This window comes from Marmota flaviventris, chromosome 9, assembly GCF_047511675.1.
Source record: "Marmota flaviventris isolate mMarFla1 chromosome 9, mMarFla1.hap1, whole genome shotgun sequence".
Lineage (NCBI taxonomy): Eukaryota > Metazoa > Chordata > Mammalia > Rodentia > Sciuridae > Marmota > Marmota flaviventris.
Window position 1 is genome coordinate 5684683 of NC_092506.1, and position 21876 is coordinate 5706558.

Genomic DNA, 21876 nt, shown 5'->3' on the forward strand with positions numbered 1-21876 from the left:
TTCCCCTCCAGTCTGTTTCCCAAATGCCAAATTTTACTTAAGAGTCTCGGATTCCAGTGTGTGTTGGGGGCACTGTGCAGTTCATTGAACCCCACTTTTTGATGTGCCCAGGTTGCAGAAGGCTGAGCCTGGCATTGGCTTTTGTCCTGACACTGTAGCGCTACCCATCTGCAACCCCAGGCTAAGACTACTGAAAGAGCAATCTGGTGATACTACTGGTTGAGTGCAGGAAGGTGGGCAGCCCCAGTGTTTGCTCAGCCAGATGGATCATGAATGGAAACTAGCTTATCCACCTTGTGACCTGAGGCATGCCACCCAGACAGGTGCAAATGATTCCTCTTCTGTAGAGCACACAGAGACTGAATTCTAGCTATGGGTAAATGGCATTAATTGTTAACAAAAATCTAGTGGGGAGGGGTTCTTAGAGCTAAAAGTCTAATCCCTTTGTTTTACAGAAAGAAGCAGAGACTTAAGGTGAAATAACTTGGAATTGTGAAGCCAGAGCTGGAGTCCAAGTCTCCTGCCCCACAGTGCTTTAGGGTTAGAGTAGTCTGGGCATCCCCCAGGGGCTGGGAGATTCATTTGTAAAGCTTGGTACATGGTCTCAATGAGTGTGATGACGTTCATTGCCAGCTCCTATCTCTGAGCCCTGGTTTGAACAAAGGAATTGAGTACTACCTCCTTCCCCCAACAGTGTAGTATATCGTGGGGCACCTGAGAGAATGATCTTGGGAAGAGACAAAAATGACCAAGATGGAAGCATTGACTCTTCTTAAACAGTAGAAGAACCTCTAGGCAGAAGGAGTAGGGTCACCAAACATCCTTCTCTGGCATTTATTAGTTGGCTTGGAAAATCAGGCTCTTTTTCATTGTAGGAGAAAGGTGATTCTTTCGTTTGTTTGTTTTATTATTTATTTATTTATTTTTGGTACTAGGGATTGAATTCAGGGACACTTGACCACTGAGCCACATCCCCAGCCCTGTTTTGTATTTTATTTAGAGACACAGTCTCACTGAGTTGCTTAGCATCTCGCTTTTGCTGAGGCTGGCTTTGAACTTGAGATCCTCCTGCCTCACCTCCTGAGATGCTGGGATTACAGGCATGCATCACTGTGCCTGGCTTATTTATTTTTATGTGGTGCTAAGGATGGAACCCGGTGCCTCACATGCGCTAGGCAAGCGTTCTGCCATTGAGCTACAACCCCAGTCCCATAAGGGTGATTCTTGGAACCATAAATATGCTCAAGAACTGGCATCAAGTGTCCAAAAGGAGTTTTAGCTTTTGGAATAGGTTGGTCTTGCCCAAATAGGCAGTAGCATCTTCCATTTCTTCATATATAATTCCCTTCAGCTGTCCCAACAGAGCCAAATGCCTGCTCCCCGTGTAGACTTGTTCTCCCGTGAGGGAGCCTGCATGGCCAACATTTACCCAGGCCCTGCCCTAGAGAGGAGGGAAATAGCACTTGTCATCCCTCCTCTCCATTTTAACTCCCACTCCACCCCCAAATATACCACTTGCCCAAACTGAGCTGTCACAGGACACCTGGGAACAGTGACAAAACTGGAAGGAGTAGGAGAGGCCAACCACCTCCTTTTAGAAACAGAGAAGGATCTGAGTGAAAGACAGATGGCTTTATCATCAAATGTAAAATCACAATGTGAAAAATTTTTTTTTATTTCTCAGTACAAAGTCAGATACTATAAGACTGAAAAACTGGCCAGAGGCCACAAAGGACAGAAGGCGGGTCTTTGGCCTGATCCCCCAAGAACCACTGAGGGCCATGGGAGGACTGGGGGCAGCAGCAGGCCAGTTGTGAAGTGTGTGAAGTTGACCTGCCAGCTCCCTCAGAGCCTCTGGGGCTGGGGATTGAGGGTCCTTTCTGCCTTTGGGGACCACTGGTTCCATGACAGTGGGTGAGGGTGGAAGGACCAGGATGGGATGTACAGGAGTTGAGATGGGGCCTGAGCCAGAAAATTTGCCCTAAAAGCTCTCTTTTTGATTCCGTGACTGCAAGTGAATATTTTAGGGAGCGTTGAGAATGAAACTAGGGTGCCCTCCCCAAGGCACCTTCATTCACTCTACCCACACCCCAGTAGAAAGTTTTGAGCTCTTGCCGGGCTCGGTGGTGCAACCTGTAATCCCAGTGGCTCGAGAGGCTGAGGCAGGAGGATCACAAGTTCAAAGCCAACCTCAGCAATGGCGAAGCGCTAGGCAACTCTGGAAGACCCTGTCTCTAAATAAAATTCAAAACAGGGCTGGGGATGTGGCTCAGTGGTCGAGTGCCCCTGAGTTCAATCCCGATACCAAAAAAAAGAAAAAAGAAAAAAGAAAGTTTTGAGCCCTTGACAGGTGGTTTGAGATTTAAGGCTGTAGGAGGTGCTGTAGTGACAGGGTCTGGGTGGTCCTGCCAGGAGGAGCTCAAGGGAGTGTGTGCGGGCCACAGGTGTGAGGGGTGCTTGCTGAGGGCAGTGGATCAGTTTCTCTGTTTAAAGCCTAAGGGGAGAAGGCGTGTGTGAGGTCAGGCCTCGCCCTCCGCTCTGCTTTCGTCCACACTGGCCTGCCTCACCACCTTCCGAAGCCTAGGTGTGGAGGATATTCCAACCTTCGGCCCCTGCTCCTGCTCCTGCTCCTGGAAGGCCCGCGTCCGGCTGGCTACGAGGGCAGCGCTCTGGAGGGCAACCACAGACTGGCGAGACTTCAGGGCAGGCCAAGACCCCTTTTGGGCCTGCCGGCCTCCCTTAGCCCTTGAGAGCTGAGGGGAGCGCCCCAGAGGCTCTTCATCTGAAGACTCATGGGAGGAAAAAACCTGGAAGGGTGAAGGATAGGAAGAGCCATTGGGAGGCCAGAGCCAGGAAAAAGGTAGGTGCAGGATGTTTGTCAAGTGAATACAGAGAAATCGAGCTATTCTCAGGCCCTTGCCCTCACCTAATTGCAGCTTTCTTCTGGCTCCTAGAAGCTCTCTCCTCACTGCCCTGCACCCGCCACCGGGGTTCACCAGCCTCTCCTCCCACCTCTCTTTGTATAGTCGGCCTAGTGGGCCACAGAAGGAACTCGGTGCCAGGCCCCGAACTAGGCTGTGTAGACACATGGGTCTGGGTTCCTGGTGAGAATGCCAGCCTTCGGCAATGCCCACACCCATCCGTCAACCTCAGTGCTTCCCTATTGGTCCATGCAAATGCTCCTGCACTCCACAGACTCTCTTTCCTCTGGGTCAACCATCTGACCTTGAGTCACTGTTGGGCCTGATTTCCTCAGGCAAGGATCAGCTTCCAGTCCTAGCTTAGTGCCCTAAAGCACTTAGCACACAGGGTTCTTCCTCACTCAGTCATAATTGGGCCCTGTGACTGCTAAAGCCCTCTCCACCCCATCCTCCATCGCAAGGCTCCTCGGGTTTGGGAGACCATATTACCCATCCCACCTAGGGCAAGCAAGATATGTCTCCAGGACCAAAAGCTGGCTGTGACACTCAGGGGCTGAGGAAGATGCTCATTCCACAGCTGGAAGCCAAGCCCCTTAGAAAGCAGGTCCATTTGTCAGGCTGCGTGACCTGGAATGGGCTGGCTTGGCCCTGCTTCTTGATTGTTCTGCAGCTCCCAAGACCTCACCTGCCCTCACTAAGTCTCCTCAACTGCTCAGAAGGGGGAAGGGAGATGCCCAGGATGTGGTACCCATCCTTGGGGAGCTTGGGGGATAGACTTCTCTGGTGGTGAGAGGTACTAGGTGGACAAACTAGAGTAAGCAAGGACCAGGCACCCGAGATCCCCCTGCTCAGGGCCTAAAGCCAAGAACTAGTGCTGGTCTTCCCCCATCCCTCCTCCTCCTCATGGCCCCCACCACTACAGATGGAACCCCAACCCAGCCTCACCTCTGGGAGGTCACTGGCCTCGGAGGCACCCTCCAACTCTGTGGAGGGCTCCAGAAGACTGATGGACCGCATGACCCCGCGGAGGTTGATGCGCGGCCGCAGCCCTGGCTCTTCTTTTGGGGCTGCCTGGCTTTCCTCCAAGCCCATAGCTTTAACTACCCCACTGCCCCCTGGTTCTGGTGGAAGAGGTGGGAATGGTGTAGAGACTTCGGGGGCCGAGGGCTCCTCTGGGGAGCCCCCACCCACTTTCTGTTCCCAGACGTGGCTCTGCCGGCTGTGAGGAGGTGGCCTTGAGTCAGCCTTGAGTGGCCCAGCAGCCATTCCCAGCATCCACACCATCCCTCCTTGTCCCCCGTCTATACCTGGCAGTCAGGATACCCTGGTAGGTCTGTAGTTGGCGCAGAAAGCCAGGGTTGGGCCGGACAATGGGCCGGAGCTCCTGCACGTGGAGCAGAGCCTGCTCCAGGCTCCAGCCGTACTGCTTCATGGCGTAGGCCAGCACCGTGGCCGCCGAGCGGCTGACACCCATCTTGCAGTGGACCAGCACCCGGGTGCCCTGTGCTCTGAAGAGGGGGGGATATGGTTAGTCCCCAGCCCTTCCTCACCTGAGGGGCCCTGCAGCGTGGGGAGAGGGGCAGGTAGGGGCTTCTGACCCAGCAGAAATGGGGCTGGAGTAGGACACAGAGCTGAGGGCAGAATGGGCAGGAGGAAGACACTGGGTCTGCCAGAAGCCGGGGCCAGCTAGTGAGACTGGGACTGGGCCGCTGGAGCCAGGAAGAACTGACCTCGCAGCCTCAATGAAGCGGTGTGTCTCTTTCCAGTGGGGCAGCAGCTGCGCTGACTCCTCATCCCAGAGGCGCACATTGTGGTAGGTGAAGCGCTCAGGGTAGAAGTTGTCAATCTCTCGGGCCATGTTCAAGATGTGGCTGACCCTGTACCAAAGGGCCCAAGGCCAGGCTGACATGGACACCAGGCACCAGGCCCACTGGCCACCAGACCCAGCAGACCTTGGGTGTTTCTTGTTTAGTTCTGGGCTCTGAAAGTCAGGTGGTGCAGCGCTCCTGGTGGGAAGAGAGCTGAACCTGCTGGCAGATGACTGACCACGAGCACATCGTTCTACCTTGTTGGCCTCGAGTTTCCCCAGCTGGTCCAGGTGGCTGAGGTCACTACAGCAGTAACCCTTCCATTACTCTCGGAATTTAGAGCCCATCTTTTGAACTAAGTTGAGATTGGGTAGCTCTGCAGCAGCAAGTGACAGGGACTTTAGCAGGTCTCCCAGAAACCCGTGCACAGAGCAGGCAATCAGGTCCCCACTGGAAAGGAGGGATTTCCTTCTCTCTGAAGACATGGGCAGGTGTGCAGAAGCCATTTCCTGCTTGGAAAAGGTGGTCCATGGCAGTGCAGGCCGCTGCCCTCCTCTTGGCATGGTTCTACAGATAGGGGCCAGTAGCTGGCCAGTGGGGCAGTAAGATTGCCATCCATCCCGAGAGCCCATGCAAGGGCAACAGCGTCGGGTGGGGCTGGAAGCAGAGCCAGCGGGTGCGAAGAGTGGTCACGGGCTTCTACAGCTGGCTAGGCCATTCCCTAAGCGGATGCCGAGAGAAGGGGTCCTGAGAGGACCGGAGCCCACCTGTTTCTCTGTAGCTCCTCCAGGTTGGCCGCGTTCCACTCAGAGCCCTGTGGAGTGGAGAGAAGCACCAGGCTCCCTTGCCTGTCTATGCCTCTGAGCAGCAGCCACTGGGGTCTTGTAGCCCACCCCTGCAGCCTTTGCTCACCAGGTAGAGGTGGGGGAAGATGCGGGAAGCCCTGTCTTGCTGGGCCATGAGCAGCAGCATCTGGTTATCAATGAAGTCCCGGTACTGCTGGAGAGGGCATCCTAGGCGCAGCTCCAGGGCCTGGCGGATCTGTGGGCAGCACCCAGAGGAGGAGAACTTCCTGACACACGCCCCCTCCCCCCATCTGGGGCCTCTGAGGACAGTACCCTTCCCATCTAGACAGCTGAGACCATGACTGGGTTGAGGCCAGGGTATGGGGGAGGGGACGGTTCAGAACTGGAGGGCAGCAGGTGGGAAGGGCTCCAGGGAGAGGCAAGCCCCGGGCCCCACCCACCCTGCCCACCTCTTTGGAAGTGATGCTCTCCAGGTCACTGGTGTCCAGCACCTCCCACAGCTCAGCCCGGATCGCCTGCTCCATCTGCTCCTGCTCTGAGGGCCTGGGAGCAGAACCCCTCAGTTAGAGGGCCCTCCACCTTTTCCTTCCTGCCCTTCCCCCTGGCCCTCCTCCCTGCACTGACTGGCCAGGCTCTACGCTGGGAGGTCGCAGGGACTCCAGGTCAGCCATAGCCATCCACTCGTTGAGGCAGCTCTGGTCAGAGTTCAGTCTCTCCTGGTAGTGGGCAGCCCAGGCGAGGGCACTGCCACCGGGTATGAGGCCACTGCCCAGAGCCACCTCACATGCCTGGTGCAACACCTGGAGCGTGGCCCTGGGACAGGAGAAGAGTCTGGGTCACACTGCCTTCCCTGCAGCCATCTCCCAAGGATAAGAGGCCGCCCTGGGGCTCAGCCACTGCAACACTTACCACATGGTCTGGATGGAGATGGGCTTGAAGATTCGGCTCTGCCCACCGGATGTCACACTGAAGCCACTGAGGAGATGAGGTGAGGGTGGAGTCAAACTCCAACTCAGACAGAGAACCTACCCATTTGTCAGATGTGGGAGTCTGAGGCCCAGAGAAATTAGGTGACTTGCCCAGGATCACACAGTGAATTTGAGGTAGAGGTAAGAGTAGGCCCCAGACCTCAATCCAGGTCTGCTATTGCCCTAGTCTCTCCCCACCCGCCTCTCCAGTTGCCATGGCTTACCCATCTCCATCTAGGTACACCTGGGTGTCACTCCAGAGGGGCAAGACCAGACCTAGGGTGCAGCAGGGGGAGCTGGCAGGGACAGAGAGAGAGATCCATAGTCCCTAGCACCTCACCTCTTTGGCCCATCCCTTCCTCTCCCTGCTCCCACCTGCTGTCAGGGAAGTCCACCCCCAGGAGGACTGTCTCCTCCTGGCTCAGGCATTCTCTTGTGGAAACCACCAGCAGATAGCGGAGTCGCAGAGGCCGGGCTGCCTCCAGCTGGGCTGCCTGGGGAAGATGGAAGAAGTCCCAAATCACAGTGTCCTTGGGGACCCTACTCTGCCACCCCATTTGGATATACCCCAATCCAGAACAGCCCTGCTGGACCCTGTGTCTCCCACTCCCACCCCCAGTTCCCAGGTTTAAGACCAGTGCCTAGGATCCAGAGTGGTTCCCAACTTGTGGATTTCACAGTCCACTGAAATGTTTAAAAGGTTTGCACTCTTCCTCTGAGCCACAACCCCAGCCTCAAAAGGTTTTTTCTTGAAAGGAGACTATGTGGGGATAAAAAGGGGGAAGGGGCCAGGTATGTGTAATCCCAGCAACTTGGGAGGCTGAGGCATGAGGATCACAAGTTTGAGGCCAGCATCAATAATTTAATGAGCCTGTAAGCAACTTAGCAAGACCCTATTTCAAAATTTTAAAACAAGGGGCTGGGGATGTGGCTCAGTTGTAAAGTGCCCCCAGGTTCAATCCCTAGTACCAAAAAAAAAAAAAAAAAAAGAAAAAGAAAAAGAATGGGGGAGAAATGGGACTGACAGGTGGCCCAGTTTTTGGTTTTGCCTAGAAAGGCGATTTTATAAAAACCCTACGTGAGGCCATAGGTTCAATTCCCAGCACCACATACAAAAAGAACTCTTAAGGGCCTAATCTCATGGCCTGAACTCCTGTTTGAAATCCAGCTTTACAAAAGACTGCATCTTGTTTTTCACATTTTGCTACTGATGTGTTTGCAGTCTTTGAGGGCTGGCTCTCAGCCTCCCTGGACATGGAGGACGCCCTGAGCACTTCTGGGTTACTCATGTCATCAGGAAGTCTCCCTCCCCTGACTCCCACCTCATGGACCTAATTTGGCATTCATGCAGGACAAGCCTCCGAGTCCTTCACAGCCCTCCAGAGACCGGCAGCCATGACCTCGGCCTGTTAAAATGTCAGTAGCTGAAATAGCAGGGTCCTCAGGACTCAGTAACTCCTCCACTGCTCGGGGTGCCCCCATCAGACACATGGGCTCCACCCCCTCCCCATGTGGGCTATGGATGGCTCCTCACCAGGCGGATGTCATCCTGTGGCCTCAGCAACTCCACCATGAGGTGCAAGTGCTGCCTCTGCTCCTGTTTCTGGGGCCCTTGCCCGTTGTCTGTCTGGTCCCCAAGAGGCTGCTCTTCATCCTGAGGTTCCTCCGCTGGCTCAGAGCCGGCCTCGGCTGCATTACCACTGTCCTTCCCGTCCTGCAGTCCCAGGAGAGCCCCACGCAGCACGGCAAAGCTCTGCCTGACAGGGTTGTGGGGATCATTATGGCCCCAGGGTTCTCAAACTTCAGGGGTGTCCGAATTCCTGGAGAGCTTCTTGAAGTGGATTGTGGGCCCCCTCCCCAGAGAGTCCTTAGGACTGGATTGGAGGTGCGAGAGCTTTCTGACTGGCCCTGGTGACGGCCAGCCTGGAGAACCAGCCTCAGCCCTTGAGCCCCTCTTCACCTGGAGCAGGGATGGGCTGCTCCTTTCCCTTCTCACCTGCCCGGTGGAGAGAGGTGTAAACTTGGTGGGGGACCCAGGAGTCAGGTCCTGCCACCTCAACCTGCCCTTTGGCACTAGCCCAAGCCAAAGACTGGGGCAGTGGGTGAAGGATGGCAAAGGAGTGCCAGATGACTCTCCTTGAAGGAGGGAGATGGAAGCCAAGGTAGCCCTATGCATCTGTCCCAAGCCGATCAGGCCCTGGAGCCAAGGCACATAAGCACTAGAGTTTGGCTGCAAATTCTCCAGGGAGAGTTCTGTCCCTGACACCTGGAGTCCAGGATGGCCCCAGGCTGGATAGAGGCGTCTGTGTCCAGGGAAAGATGCTCACCTGCGCTGGAGCTGGCTTCTGTGCCTTGCAGCCCGGTCCTGCTGAGAAAGGAGCCCCAGGAGAGCGTGAGGGTCAGGGCGACTCTCCTTCCCTCCCTTCTCAGAGTGGGGGTGTGTGTGGGGGTTACCCTGCGTTCCTTGGGGGTGCCAAGAGAAAAGGTGTCAGATGTCAATTCTCTTCCCAGGCCCCTCCCTGCGGGGAGGTACTGTGGAAGTCCAAGTTCAAGTACAGCGGGGCGGCTGGGCTGGGGAATGCCGAGGTGTGCGAAGGGATAGCCCGGCTCTGGGCCTCGGCAACTGGGCTGGCGCTCAGGACTCGGGATCTTGCTTGGTGGGGTTCCTGGGAGCCTCAGGACCCCCAGCCCCTTCGAGTCTGAGGCTCGAGGTTTCCCCCGCCCACCCCCTGGAGTAGGAGGAGGCTGCTGCGGGCAGGACGCACGCCCCCAGGCCAGCTGGCAGCCAACTGCGTGGGCAGCACCAAACCAGACTCACCGTGGGCCCCACAGGCGTGGAGTGGCCGCTGGCCGGGGGCGAGCGGCTCACTGTCACCAGGGCCATGGACTCAGGCCCGGGACACCTGGGCGAGCCCCAGGCACGACCTCCTCTCACAGCCTCACGGATAGTCCCTGCCCCGCAGGACCAGGAAGGAGAGACTGGAGCCACCAGGGCCTGGCACCTCCTCAGGGGCGGCCCTTAAAGGGCCAGACTCTAGTCCAGCTGGGCTTGCAGAGCCGGTACTGAGTCGCCACGGTTCCCTCCCCTCCGGTCTCCTCAGTGAGGCCCGCCTCGCCCCGCCCCATCCACGGTGGGGGTGGGGCCGGAGGTGGGGCGCAGGTAGCATTGCCCCTACCTTAACTCACTCCTGCGTTGGGTGGTTCCTACCAGGAAGCGCTCCTGCCCCTGCCTGGGCCTGCCCCTACCCCTGCCTGGGTCCGGCCCCTGCCTGGGCCCACCCCTGCCAGGGACCTCGGTGCTCCGCCCAGTTAGATCACCTGAGCCCTTTTAGGCCAAGTCCTAGGGAGGCAGGGGATGGGGATCAAGCACGGTGAGCCTTAAGTCGAGGAATTCCACCCCAATAAACCTTCTTTCTGCTTGGCCTTCACGCCATGGATTTTGGGAGGCGCAAGTTTGCAGAGAAATGCGGTTGGACTGTAGAAATCGCCCACGAAGCTCTAGGCAATTTGTCAGTTCCGACTTGGGGTCGAATGGGGCAGAGTTAAGCCTGGTTTACAGCTGCAGAGGGAAGTGACTTGCTCAAAGTCACTCTGATGGCACTCGCTAGAGTCAGGGTAGGGAGTGAGGGCCGTATGGTCTAGAGGCCCAGCCTTTCCTCTTTCCGCCCCCCCCACCCCCAGAGTAGGGCCAGGTTTCAGGAAGACCAGGGCTGGATGAGAGGAGGAACCTGGTCTCCAGGTGGGGTAGGGCTCAGGGGAATCGTTCATGCAGCACCTGCTGGGTAAGGGCACTTGGCAGGTGTGTTAGCCCCTTGCAACTTCTCAGGAGATGGTCTTCTCAATTGACAGATGCAGAGATGGAGACTCAAAGACAAGCTAAGGGGGCCATGGTCCCCTTAATCAGGTCTAAGATCATCATCCGTGGTTGCTCTCAGAGCCCTCTGCACAGTGACCCCTTCCCCAGCTCCAGCCACTGAGTGCAGCAAACCTGTTGCTGACCGTTTATTTCCATCTTGGTTCCCACTGCCAGCCCACTCCTAGGGCTCCAGGCCCCCAGCTCAGCAGCAGTTTATAAATAAATAAACAAATTACAAAAGCAGGCGAGAGAGTCTTGGGACAGACCCCCTCCCAGGGCCAGACGGCTCAGTGCTCAGTGAGCGACAGCCGCAGGATCCGCTGTAAATCCTCCTCCTCCTGCTGCCCCCCCCGCTCCAGCTCCTCTTGCTCCCGCGAAGACAACTCCAGGGCCAGTCGAAGCTGCTCCTCAAAGCTTGGAGGGACAGGGGATGGGGGCGTCCTCTGAGGAGATCCAGGACCCCTGGACTCTGTGGACAGCCGCAGGCTTTCCTGGAGGGCCCTGCCAGGCCACGGGAGAGGGAGAGCAAACCAGTGAATGGGAAGGCTGGAGGGGGAGCCAAGGAGCTGGGTACATGGCTTCTGGGGACCAAGACCGCGTCAGGGAGAGAGCCAAGCAGGACCTGTCCCTCCTGTCCCTCATGCCACCTTTTGTTGCAGGCATCATTGCTGCTGGAGATGGCCTTAAAGAGGGAATGGGATCCCGAGACCGCATCTCCCTGCTACCCACCCCTGCCAGGGACTACCAGAGGCTCGGGCCAGGCAGGGCCTCACCGCTCCAGCTGAAGCTGCTCCTCATACACTGTGTTTTGGGGAGGAGGGTGAGTGCCAGGACGTGTGTTGGTCAGGGCTTCCCAAACAGTCACCTGCAGTGGCCGGGAGCCCAGAGTTGTCACCTCAGCCCTGTGGCTGCAGAGCCAGTGCCCCCCCCTGCCCAAGTCCCACCTGCTCGGCCTCTGTGCCTGCCTCAAGCAGGCTCTGCTGGATGGCAAACTGCAGCAGGTCATCATCTTCGTCTCGAAGGGGCTCGCTGCGCTCTGCGCCCAGCACACTGTATCCCTCGGGCACCTCAAACACGGTGGGGTCTACCTCACATGGGAAAGGGCTCCCTGGGCAGGTGGCAGAGGAGCCAACTCAGATGCTGGGGCTCAACAGCCAGAAAGCTGCAGCCTCCCTCTGCCCCCGCTGGTGCTACCTGAAGCGGCCACAGCAGTGCTGGGGGCGGGCACCCACACGGAGCCCAGGGGCTCATCACAGCCACATAGGTTGCTAAAGGTGATGCGGGCATTCAGCACGTGGAAGAGGGGAATCTCTGTAAGGAGACAGCCAGGCCTGAGCTGTCTGACCCCACATCCAGGGAGGTCCCCCTGCTGCACTGGGCCACCCCCTCACCAATCTTGACGGGGAAGCCAGGTGGGAGGCGCAGGGTGATGAAATCACGCAGCTTGGCAAAGTGAGCATTGCTGATGGCCATCAGGTCAATGATGGGCGTCACCTGGTCACCCAGGGAAAGGGGATGCTCCTCACTCAGCCACAATGTGGCCTTGAACCTGCCCAGCCAAACAAAGGACTTGGGTCAGGGACTCTCTGATGGCCCTTCCATGAGCCTAGGCCTCCTCCCTTCTCAGCTGTCCTGATGGCCTCCCCTGGAGCTGGTGTCCCCAGGTGCCTCCAGCCGGGCACTTGTGATGATTTTGTGCCCACTCATCTGGTCTAAGGCAAGCAGGGGCTTCTCCCAGGACCTCATCCACAGCCCCATCCTCCTCCTCCACCCAGAACTGGTCAGCACCATATAGTTGGCTGTACTTTGTTCAAATCCCAGCTCCACCACTGGGTGGCTGAGAGGATCCACCTGAAGTGGCCAGAAGAGTGCTAGACCTGCTGTAAGGGTATGTCCACTGTGACCATTTTCACCTGACCATCAGATCCTTGTGGGAAGCAGGCAAGTGTGACTTCTGATGTCACTGAGGGAGACACTGAGGGAGCAGAAGACACGTCCCAGGGACACAGCCTGAGGCTGCAGAGCTGTGGGTCCTTCCTACAAGGGCTGTTTCCACCTGCCATGCCCTGGCCCCAGCATGCTCAGTAAGTGGAATAAAATGCATACGTGGGCCATGCCACACATTCATTCATTCATCAAAGAAGTGTGACTACTTCTCTAGGCCAAAGCACCTGCCAAGTGCTCAGGACCACAGATAAGAAAGACATGGCTTCTGCCCTCGGGAGCAGAATCCAGGGAGAGCCCACCAAGTGAGAATATAATGGGCCCCAGGGGTTACAAGACTCTGCAAGGGCTCAGGTGGTCCAAGCGGCATCCTGGTCTCTAAAGGAAGTCCCCCGCTAGTCCCCAGACCTCACCTCTGTACTTTGCTGGACATCTCGATGGGGCGGCCGATGTTTCTGGACTCCAGGCTGAAGCTGGGGTCAAAGTATTCGTCGGGGGAAATGGCTGTAGGGTTGGTAGGGCTGGCTGCCTGCTGCACAGGAGCCTGGGGGGCCCCAGGACCGGACCTTAGGCCTCAGGATGAAGAGATGTGCCCTGCCCACCCGGGCTCAGGCAGGCCCCACGCCCCCCAGCCCCGCTCACCCCGCTGTGGGAGGAGTGCTGCTGGGCCATCCCCAGGAAGGACTGGAACGGAGTCTTCCCCCCTGAGGAGAAGGGGGGCAGCCCATGAGGGGACTCTGGGCCACCTGTACTGCCCCACCCTCCCTCCACCTGAGAGTTCCTGCTGGGTGGGAGAGGGAGCAGTTGAGAATGGGTTGGCTTGTCCCTGGGCACTCTTGGCCCTGACCCCAGACCAGCATATGACTGGGCAGTGGGCAGGCGCACCTGGGTTTACCTTTGCTCCTCGACTTGTCCTGATCAGATAGGTGCTCCGTGCGTGTGCGTGTCACCAGCTCCACGTTGGTGGCACTGTACACCTGGGGGGCAGGGGGGACATGGGCAGCTGGGGATCAGGCCCTGTTCCCTACACTCAGCCTTACCAGCACAGGACCAGAGGGGACAAGAGATGAGATCTTGCTCCCCACAATGGAGATGGCAGGGTCTGAACCCCAGGAGTCACCAATGAGAAGAGGTAGCCCAAGGGCCAAGAAGAAAATTCTCCCCATTTGATCTCAGAGCTCTGGGTGGGCTCAGCACAGGCCAGGTCCTCAGGACCCTGGGCCCCAGCGACTGCCCTTGGCCTCATGGGCTTCCAGAGCCAGGGCTACTCCAGCTCTCCTTCCACACTGGGGTTGGGTGTGGAGAAGCTGAGCCTCTGGGCTTCATCTCTGACCCCCAGTCCCCACCACTGGCCTCTCCTGCCTTGGCCTCGTAGCCGCTGACAGTTTCCATCTTCTCAGACCGCCATCCCCAGATACCACATTTGTTCCTGCAACAGACCAGACAGAAGTTTTTGAGAACCTGCACCCCACTGCTCCTGGCCAGAGCCCCACCTGGCTGCCCAACACCCAGGGTCCCTCCCACTGTGCAACATGAAGGGCCCTTGAAGGGGGTGCCTGTACAGCTGGGGACATTTGAACAAGGATTGGGGACTAGAAGATAACTGAGGGATTATCAACTTCATTAGATTTGATAATGGTGTCAGGACCATGTTAAAAACCATATCCTAATCTGTTAAAAGTCATGTGCAGAAGCATTTACTGTTAAGAAGATATGATACCAAATTAAAAATAAGTAAAATAACAACAACAAAGGAGATATGATACCTGGGATGTGCTTTAAAATGTTCCAGGAAAAAGAAAAGAAAAAAGTAAGGAAGGATAGATTCAGTAAGACTGGTGAAATGTTGCTGGGTGCAGCGACACATGCCTGTAATCCCAGCAATTTAGGAGGCTGAGGCAGGAGGATCACAAGTTCAAGGCCAAACTGGGAAACTTAGCAATGACCCTGTCTCAGAATAAAAAGTTTTAAAAAGCTGATGATGTAACTCTGTGATAGAAAGCCTCTGGGTTCAATTCCCAGTACCAGAAGAGAAAAAAAAAAAAAGGTAAAATGTTGAAGCCGGGTGATGATGAGTAAGAACATCATCTCTTCTTTTGTTGTTTGACATTTTTGTTCTTTTCTTTTTTTTTTTTTTGTTTTTTGGTGGTACTGGTCATTGCTGAACCCAGGTCCCGGCACAGGCCAGGCAAGTGCTCAACCTCTGCGTTGCACCCCCAGCCCACATCTTGAAATTTTCTGAAAAATCAAAAATAAAAGTATGTCTGATTCAACAATAATAGTTGGAGACTTTGGTACCCCATTTTCAATAATGAACAGAACAAGTAGGCAAAAGATCAACAAAGAAACAGAAAATATGAATATTATAAACTAACTGGACTATATAGGTATTCTAAAAACACTCCACCCAACAACAAAAGAACAAGAATCTTAAGTGCACCTGGGGTGGCATTTTTCAGGATAGACCATAGGCTAGGCCTCAGTAAACCCTGCCTGGGGGACTTGCCTCTCATCAGCCACCCAATTGCTCCTCACCTCCTTCAGGTCATTATGCAAAGTCCCCTCTGCTGTGAAGCCTTCCTGGGCAGTGGCAGTTAAGATCCTCCTGTGCTTATGCTCCTTCCCAATTAATTTTTTTCTCCTCACTAGTTATACTATCACACAGTATGCTTTATTTATCTTGTTCACTTGTCTATCTCCGCTAGGGAAGGGCTTTTTGTCTGTTGTATCATTTTATCTCCAGCATTTCAAAAGTTCCCTGGAATGGAATAGGTGCTCAATGGTCAGTTGTTGAATGAATGAACAGTTTCCAAATGTGTTAAAAAAAGGAAGAAAGAAACCTTGATAAAACTGAAATGATAGGAGATGTACAAAGTATGTTTTTCCAACCATAATGGAATTAAATTAGAAATACTGATTTCTAATTTGAAATATTTATTTCAAACAGAAAGAAAAGTAGAAACTCGCAAATCTGTGGAAAGTAAACAACACACTCCTAAAACACCAATGTCTCAAAGAATAAATTAAAAACATTAAAAAATACTTTAAGATTAATGGGAATGAAGACTCAACATACCAAAACTTATGAAATATAGCTAAAATTATGTTTAGAGGGAAATTTATAGCTGTAAATTTATATTAGGAAAGGAGAGGGGCTGGGATTGTGTCTCAGCCGTAGAGCGCTCGCCTAGCACGGGCGGGACCTGGGTTTGATCCTCAGCACCACATAAAAAAGAAAATAAAGGCATTGTGTTGTGTCCATCTACACCTAAAAAATAAATATTAAAATAAAAATAAAAATAAATAAAAAAGAAAGGAGGGGGCTGGCTTTTCGGGGTGGGGTTGTGGCTCAGTGGTAGAGCACTTGCCTAGCATGTGTGAGGCACTGGGTTCGATTCTCAGCACCACATATAAATAAATAAAGGTCCATCAACAACTAATACAATATTTAAATAAAAAAGAAAATTATTTTTTTAAAAAAGAATATGATGGAATAACTTTACTCCAACAAATTTGATAATTTAGATGAAATGAAAAAATTCCCAGGGCTGGGGATGTGGCTCAAGTGGTAGCGCGCTCGCCTGGCATGCGGCCCGGGTTCGATCCTCAGCACCACATACAAACAAAGATGTTGTGTCCGCCGAAAACTAGAAAATAAATATTTAAAAAATTCTCTCTCTCTCTCTCTCTCTCTCTCTCTCTCTCTCTCTCTCTCTCCCTCTCTCTCTTTAAAAAGAAAAAAGAAAAAATTCCCAGTGAGGCCCAAATGACTGAAACTAATTTAAGAAGAAATAGATAATTTGAATAGATCTATAACAAGTGAAGAGATTGACTGACAATAATAATAATTTAAAAAACTACCCACAGGGCTGTGGTTGTGGCTCAGTGGTAGAGCGCTCGCCTAGCACGTGTGAGGCACTGGGTTCCATCCTCAGCACCACATAAAAATAAAATAAAGATATTGTATCCACCTAAAACTAAAAAAATAAATATTTGAGAAAAACACAACAACAGCAACAACAAAAACTACCCACAAAGAAAAGCCCAGGCTCAGGTGGCTTCACCACTGAATTCTAACAATAATTTAAAGAAGAATTAAGGACAATTATTCACAAACTTGTCCAAAAAAAATGGATGAAGAGGTGACACTTCCCAACTCATTCTATGAGGCATCACCCAGATGCCAAAACCAGACAGATATCATAAGAAAACTACAGGCTGGGGTGTAGCTCAGTAGTAGAGCATTTACCTAGAAGAAGGGAAAGAAAGGAAACTACGGACCAATATTGTTTATGAATATGGATGTGAAATCCTCAACAAAATATCAGGCAACAAAGTTCTACAAGATATGTAAAAAATTATGAGCCAGGTGCAATGGCACACGTGGGTAATCACAGCAACTCGGGAGGCTGAGGCAGGAGGATTGCAAGTTTGAGGCCAGGCTCTGCCTTTTAGGGAGAACTTGTCTCAAAATAAAATAAAAAATAAAAAGGGCTGGAGATATAGCTCAACAGTAAAGTGACCTGAATTCTCCAGCATGCAAGCACGTGCACACACACACACACATACACACACACACAAAATAATAATAATAATAATTGACTCAAAAAATGGTTCAAAGATCTAGTTGTGCTGGGCTCATTGATGCACGCCTGTACCCAATGGCTCTGGAGGCTGAGACAGGAGGATTGCTAGTTCAAAGCCAGCCTCAACAAAAGCGAGGTGCTAAGCAACTCAGTGAGACCCTGCCTCTAAATAAAATACAAAACAGGGCAACAGGGCTGGGGATAAAACCAGGAGAAATTAAAACATATGTCCCCAAAGAACTTGTATTTAAACATTTATGGCAGCCTCATTCATAATGGCCAATCCCTGGTACCCACTCAAAAAAAAGGTATTTGGAAGAAAACGGAAAAATTTCCATGACCTTACATTTAAAATGATATATTTATTATTAGATAAGACACCAAAAGAATGACCAATGGAAGAAAATAAACTGTCCATCATCAAAATTAAAAACTTTGTGCTGCAAAGGACACTATCAAGCTAGTCCTGAAAGACAGTCCATAGAAATGAAGAGAATTTTTGCAAAACATATATCTGATCGGGGACATATATCTAGATTATACAAAGAATTCTTACCACTAAATGTGAAAAAGAAAACCCAACTTTAAAAAAAAATGCTGTAGGGGCTGGGGATGTGGCTCAAGCGGTAGTGCGCTCGCCTGGCATGCGTGCGGCCTGGGTTCGATCCTCAGCACCACATACAAACAAAGATGTTGTGTCCGCCGAAAACTAAAAAAAAATAAAACATTAAAAAAATTCTCTTTCTCTTTCTCTCTCTTAAAAAAAAAAAAATGTTGTAAAGGACCTGAATAGCCATTTCTCCAGAGAAGACACAAAAACAACCAAAAATCACAGTAGAGGCTGGGTTGTGGCTCAGTGGCAGAGCGTTTGCCTGGCATGTGTGAAGCACTGGGTTCGATTCTCAGCATCACATAAAAAATAAATAAAATAAAGGAATTGTGTCCATCTATAACTAATAAAAATATTTAAAAAAAATAAAGGTTCATCAGCACCTAAAAAAAATTATTTTCAAAAAGCACAGTAAAAGCTGCTCCATGACATTAGTCATTAGGGAAATGCAAATCCCAACCACATGAGAGACTATTTCACATCCAGTAAGATGGCTATGATCCAACAAACAAACAAACAAGCCAAAGGCATGGACAATCCTGAGTGTTGGTGAGAGATGGGAACCCTGGGCACTGCCGGGAGAAATGCCAAACGGTACGGCCCTTCAGCAACCAGTTCCTTCAACAGTTAAATATGGAGATACCACACAACCCAGCAGTTCTACCCCAAAACATAAAACCAGGAGAAATTAAAACATACCTCTCCAAAGAACTTATATAAAAACATTTATGGCAGCCTCATTCATAATGGCCAAGAGGTGGAAACACAGTGTCTATCAATGGACAAATGAACAAACAAATGTGACACCACCTCACAGTGGCTTGGTCAGACAAGGAATGAAGCAGCAGCGAGCTGGGAGCTGAAAACAGTGCACCAGTAAAAGAAGCCTACACACAAAAGACCACGCATTTTTAAATCCCACCATATCAAGGTCCAAAATAGGGAAATCTCCGGGTCAGAAATTAAATTAGTAGATGCTTAGGGCTGGGGGAGGAGCGGGGGAATGGGGAGGGCAGTGATAGCTAAGAGGTTTCTTCTTGAGGGAAAAAAAGTTCTAAAATTGACTGTAGTGATGGTACATATCCAGAAATATACCAAATCCAGGGACTTGTGCACATTAAATGGGTGAGCTCTATGCTATATGAAAATTATCTCAATAAAGCTACTTGAATGAAAACAGTGTTTCCAAAGTCTGTTACTAGAACTGGAGGCATGTGTTTTCAGAAAAATAACTTTTTATTTGTTTCTTTGTTTAGGCACTGGGGATTGAACCCAGGGGTGCTTTACCACTGAGCTATACCCCCAGCCCCATTTTAGATTTTATTTTGAGACAGGGCTTTGCTGGGTTTCCCTGGATAGCCTCAAACTTGCCATCCTCCTGCATCAGCCTCCCAAGTTTACTGGGATTACAGGCCTGTGCCACCATGCCCAGTGGGAAATAACACTCTTGCCCACGTATAGGTTCCTTGGCTACCTGGAGGACTCTGCCCCAGACATGGCAGCACCCATGAAAAGCCATGAGGAGCCCCCGCTGGTGCAAATGGCTGTCTCCACTGCCTAAATCCTTGTTTTTATGGAAAATATGTAAGGTCAGAAGTCGAGGAACTGAGGACATCATGATCTAGTCCCTCTCACCCCTGGAAGACGGCTGTCGCTATAAATGGCAGCGGGGACTCTGAGCCCACCATGGGAGGCCACCACCACAGGCTGAATGACATACTGGGCCGTGGCCACCCCTTTACCTGAGCAGCCTCTAGAGGTGGCTCAGCCCCCCAGAGTCCTCAGCAGGAGGGACCTCCAGATAGCCCTGCCCTCACTAATGGTGGCTCTTGCTACCTCTCCCCATCCCACCCACGGTGTGCCAGGCCCCAACGGACCTCTCAAAGGCCACATTGCGAGTGTCCAGGTGGGTGGAGACGATAGGGGAGGTGAGGCGACTGGCCACATGTTCCTCGCTGGGCCGCATGGCGGCCAGCAGTGCTTCGGGCTCATGCAGAGCAAGCCCTAGTGTCTCTGTGTGCACCACCTGCCGGTCATGGTCCACTTCCATCACCAGGGCTCCTGCCTCTGCCAGCCACAGGGTGTAGGGAGGAGGACAGATTAGTGCCAGGCCCCACCAGCAGGCTGCCCTCAGCCACCTGCTGCTAAGTAGGTACAGCCCCAACCCTGGATCCACTCCAACCCCCAACCTCAGTTTCCACATCTGGAGAGTGCAGAAAAAGAAGAGTATTGTCCTCAGAAGCCACGGAGAATCCAAGAGTGCCAGTGTGCCTCGTGTCTGCAACAAGTGTCCCAGAGCTCACCCTGGCCCTTGAAGATGAAGCTTCTCCGGCCACGCTGCCAGGTCATGTGCTCAAACCCCAGGAGACTGGTGTCCACCCGGAGGCTCTCACCCCGCTTCCACACTCGGTACACATCACTCGGGCACATCTTGGACACAAGGGGCACTGCAGGGAAAGCCAAAGTCACTAGGGATCTCCCCCAAAGTCCACTCCAGGTCTCTGGCCACCAAGTGATCCTCACTCACCCCAACTGGTAAACTCCCACTTCATCTCCACGTAGAAATCGGGGGCCTGAGAAAGACCAGAGATGCCCGTGAGGCTCATGCACCTGCCGGGTGCTGGGGGTCAGCAGGTCTGGGGAATCCTTGTCCACCACCGCTCTGGGGGACCCCAGCAAGTCTTGATGCACTGCCATGGCCCAGCTAAGCCCCATCCCAACCCCGACCAGGAGGGGCTGGGCCAAGCGGGGTCTGGTCTAGGCCTAAGGAAGCTATAAGAATCTGGAGGCCTTGTCTGGTCTTGAGCTGGTCACAAGCCCACTGGGGTCCTTTGCTGCCTCTGTGTCTGAGAGGCCCTGCCTGTCAAGGGAGCCCACTGACTCCTCCATGACTGTTCCTGGAGCAGCGGGGGAGGGAGGCATGAGGTAGTTGGACTTTCGCTTACAGAAGGGCAGACAGAACCAGGCATTCCAGGCACAGGCATCTCTGGGAAGTCAACCTCCTTTTAGGAAATCTGCACTCTCCAGGATGCCCAAAGTCTAAAGCTCCACAGAGATTTCTGGCACCAGAGGCCCCTTCATGCCAATGAAGGCTCCTTTCAAAGGGTCCAGTCTCACCCCTGGGGCCTGGGATCCTCTCCTTTGTACATGACCCTGGGCTGGGGTCAAGACAGTGGTGGGGAAGCATGATGCATGGGCTGAGTGCTCTTCCAAGGTCAGTCCTGGCCGGGGGGTGGGGGAGCCGGGGTGGCAACCCCCTTGCTGGTTATATCCTGTGCCCTGCCATACCTGGCGGAGTTTGTTGAGCAACTCTGGAATGCCAGCTAGCCTCTGCGTGGCCCTCTGAAAGTCACGATACTGGAGCACCAGCTGCACCATCTCTGGGTCTCCAGTGCTGACCGCCTCCTGCAGGACTGGGGACATGTGGCTGCTGAGGGAAACCTCCCCAGTGGTCCCCGGCCTGGCCACTCACTCCACCTACAAACCATCCTGCCAGTCTCAAGGGGAGCCCCTCTGCCCTCTGCAGTACCTGCCCAGCCCTGACGGCTCTCTTTGCCCACATTGGCATTGTGTCGAAGGAGGACTCTCACAGACTCCAGGTTCCCCAGGGACACAGCCAGTTCCAGGGGGGTCCGACCTCGGGGGTCCTCCTGTTCAATGTCGTGCTGAGGGAGATGGGACACTCAGCACAGGCAAGAGAGGAGAGGCCAAGGCAAGGAGGTTATGGGGTTGAACGCGGAATACAATCACTGTGGGAAACCAGGAGGAAGCCAGGCCAGGGAGATGGCAGAGAGTGGCCTGTGTATCCTGGCAGGGGACGGGAGAGGACGGCTGGGAAGGAATTGGCCACCTCCCCTGCCCGATGCCAACAGGCAGAGCTTGGGGGCCTGGTGGTGGGGTCTGGTTAGGCAAAGGTGAGCGTGAGGAATGTGGAGTTTGGTCCAGCCAGGGCACCAGGAATGGGATCTTGTTTTCAGCCTGGCTCAAGGGTGACGCGGGTGAGTTCGGGGAATTGATGCAGTGTGAGGGGGTTGAGCGTGGATGGAGGCCCGGTGCGGGGAGACTGGGCCAGAGTGCTCCGGCACGAGGGCAGGTGACTGGGCTTCGGATCAGGTTGGGGCTTAGGGAGCCGGGATGCAGACGCGGAGCTGAGCAGGGGCGGACGGCACCCAGGATGGAGACTGCTGCCCTGGGAAGGGGCCCGGCGTGGCCTCACCTGGCGACTGTGCAGCGCGGCCTCCAGTTCGCGGTGCCGGTTTGCCCAGACGAGCCGGTGCAACGGGAAGGTGGGGCCCGGGCCAGCCATGCTGGGCCTCAGCGCCGCATCCCGGGCGGGCAAGCAGGCGCGGCGGGGGCGGCCCAGCCCCGCTCGGCTTC

The 21876-nt window shown here is 53.6% G+C and overlaps 2 protein-coding genes across 3 annotated transcripts; both read right to left on the reverse strand.

Moving 5' to 3' along the window:
* Positions 1–1613: 1613 nt before the first annotated feature.
* Ssh3 (slingshot protein phosphatase 3) lies at positions 1614–9525 on the reverse strand. 2 transcript variants are annotated; one of them, XM_027944797.2, is made up of 14 exons: positions 9322–9525; positions 8831–8868; positions 8038–8260; positions 6879–6997; positions 6728–6799; positions 6445–6510; positions 6160–6348; positions 5985–6078; positions 5642–5770; positions 5497–5543; positions 4652–4798; positions 4229–4429; positions 3867–4140; positions 1614–2807 (listed from the first exon to the last, which is right to left on the reverse strand). In XM_027944797.2, exons 1-14 carry the CDS (start codon positions 9385–9387, stop codon positions 2520–2522), a joined length of 1953 nt encoding a protein of 650 aa, XP_027800598.2. In that variant the 5' UTR covers positions 9388–9525; the 3' UTR covers positions 1614–2519. The 2 variants fall into 2 exon arrangements, with proteins under 2 accessions (XP_027800598.2, XP_027800597.2); XM_027944796.2 differs by having other exon boundaries at positions 8831–8871.
* A 967-nt stretch (positions 9526–10492) lies between these two features.
* On the reverse strand, positions 10493–21858 carry Ankrd13d (ankyrin repeat domain 13D). Its single transcript, XM_027944639.2, has 15 exons — positions 21716–21858; positions 21029–21164; positions 20788–20912; positions 20027–20072; positions 19803–19946; positions 19377–19566; positions 13666–13732; positions 13199–13280; positions 12946–13007; positions 12717–12847; positions 11751–11908; positions 11554–11670; positions 11304–11467; positions 11133–11224; positions 10493–10860 (listed from the first exon to the last, which is right to left on the reverse strand). The coding sequence occupies exons 1-15, from the start codon at positions 21803–21805 to the stop codon at positions 10647–10649; spliced, it is 1818 nt and encodes a 605-aa protein (XP_027800440.2). The 5' UTR covers positions 21806–21858; the 3' UTR covers positions 10493–10646.
* Between the last annotated feature and the right edge of the window lie 18 nt (positions 21859–21876).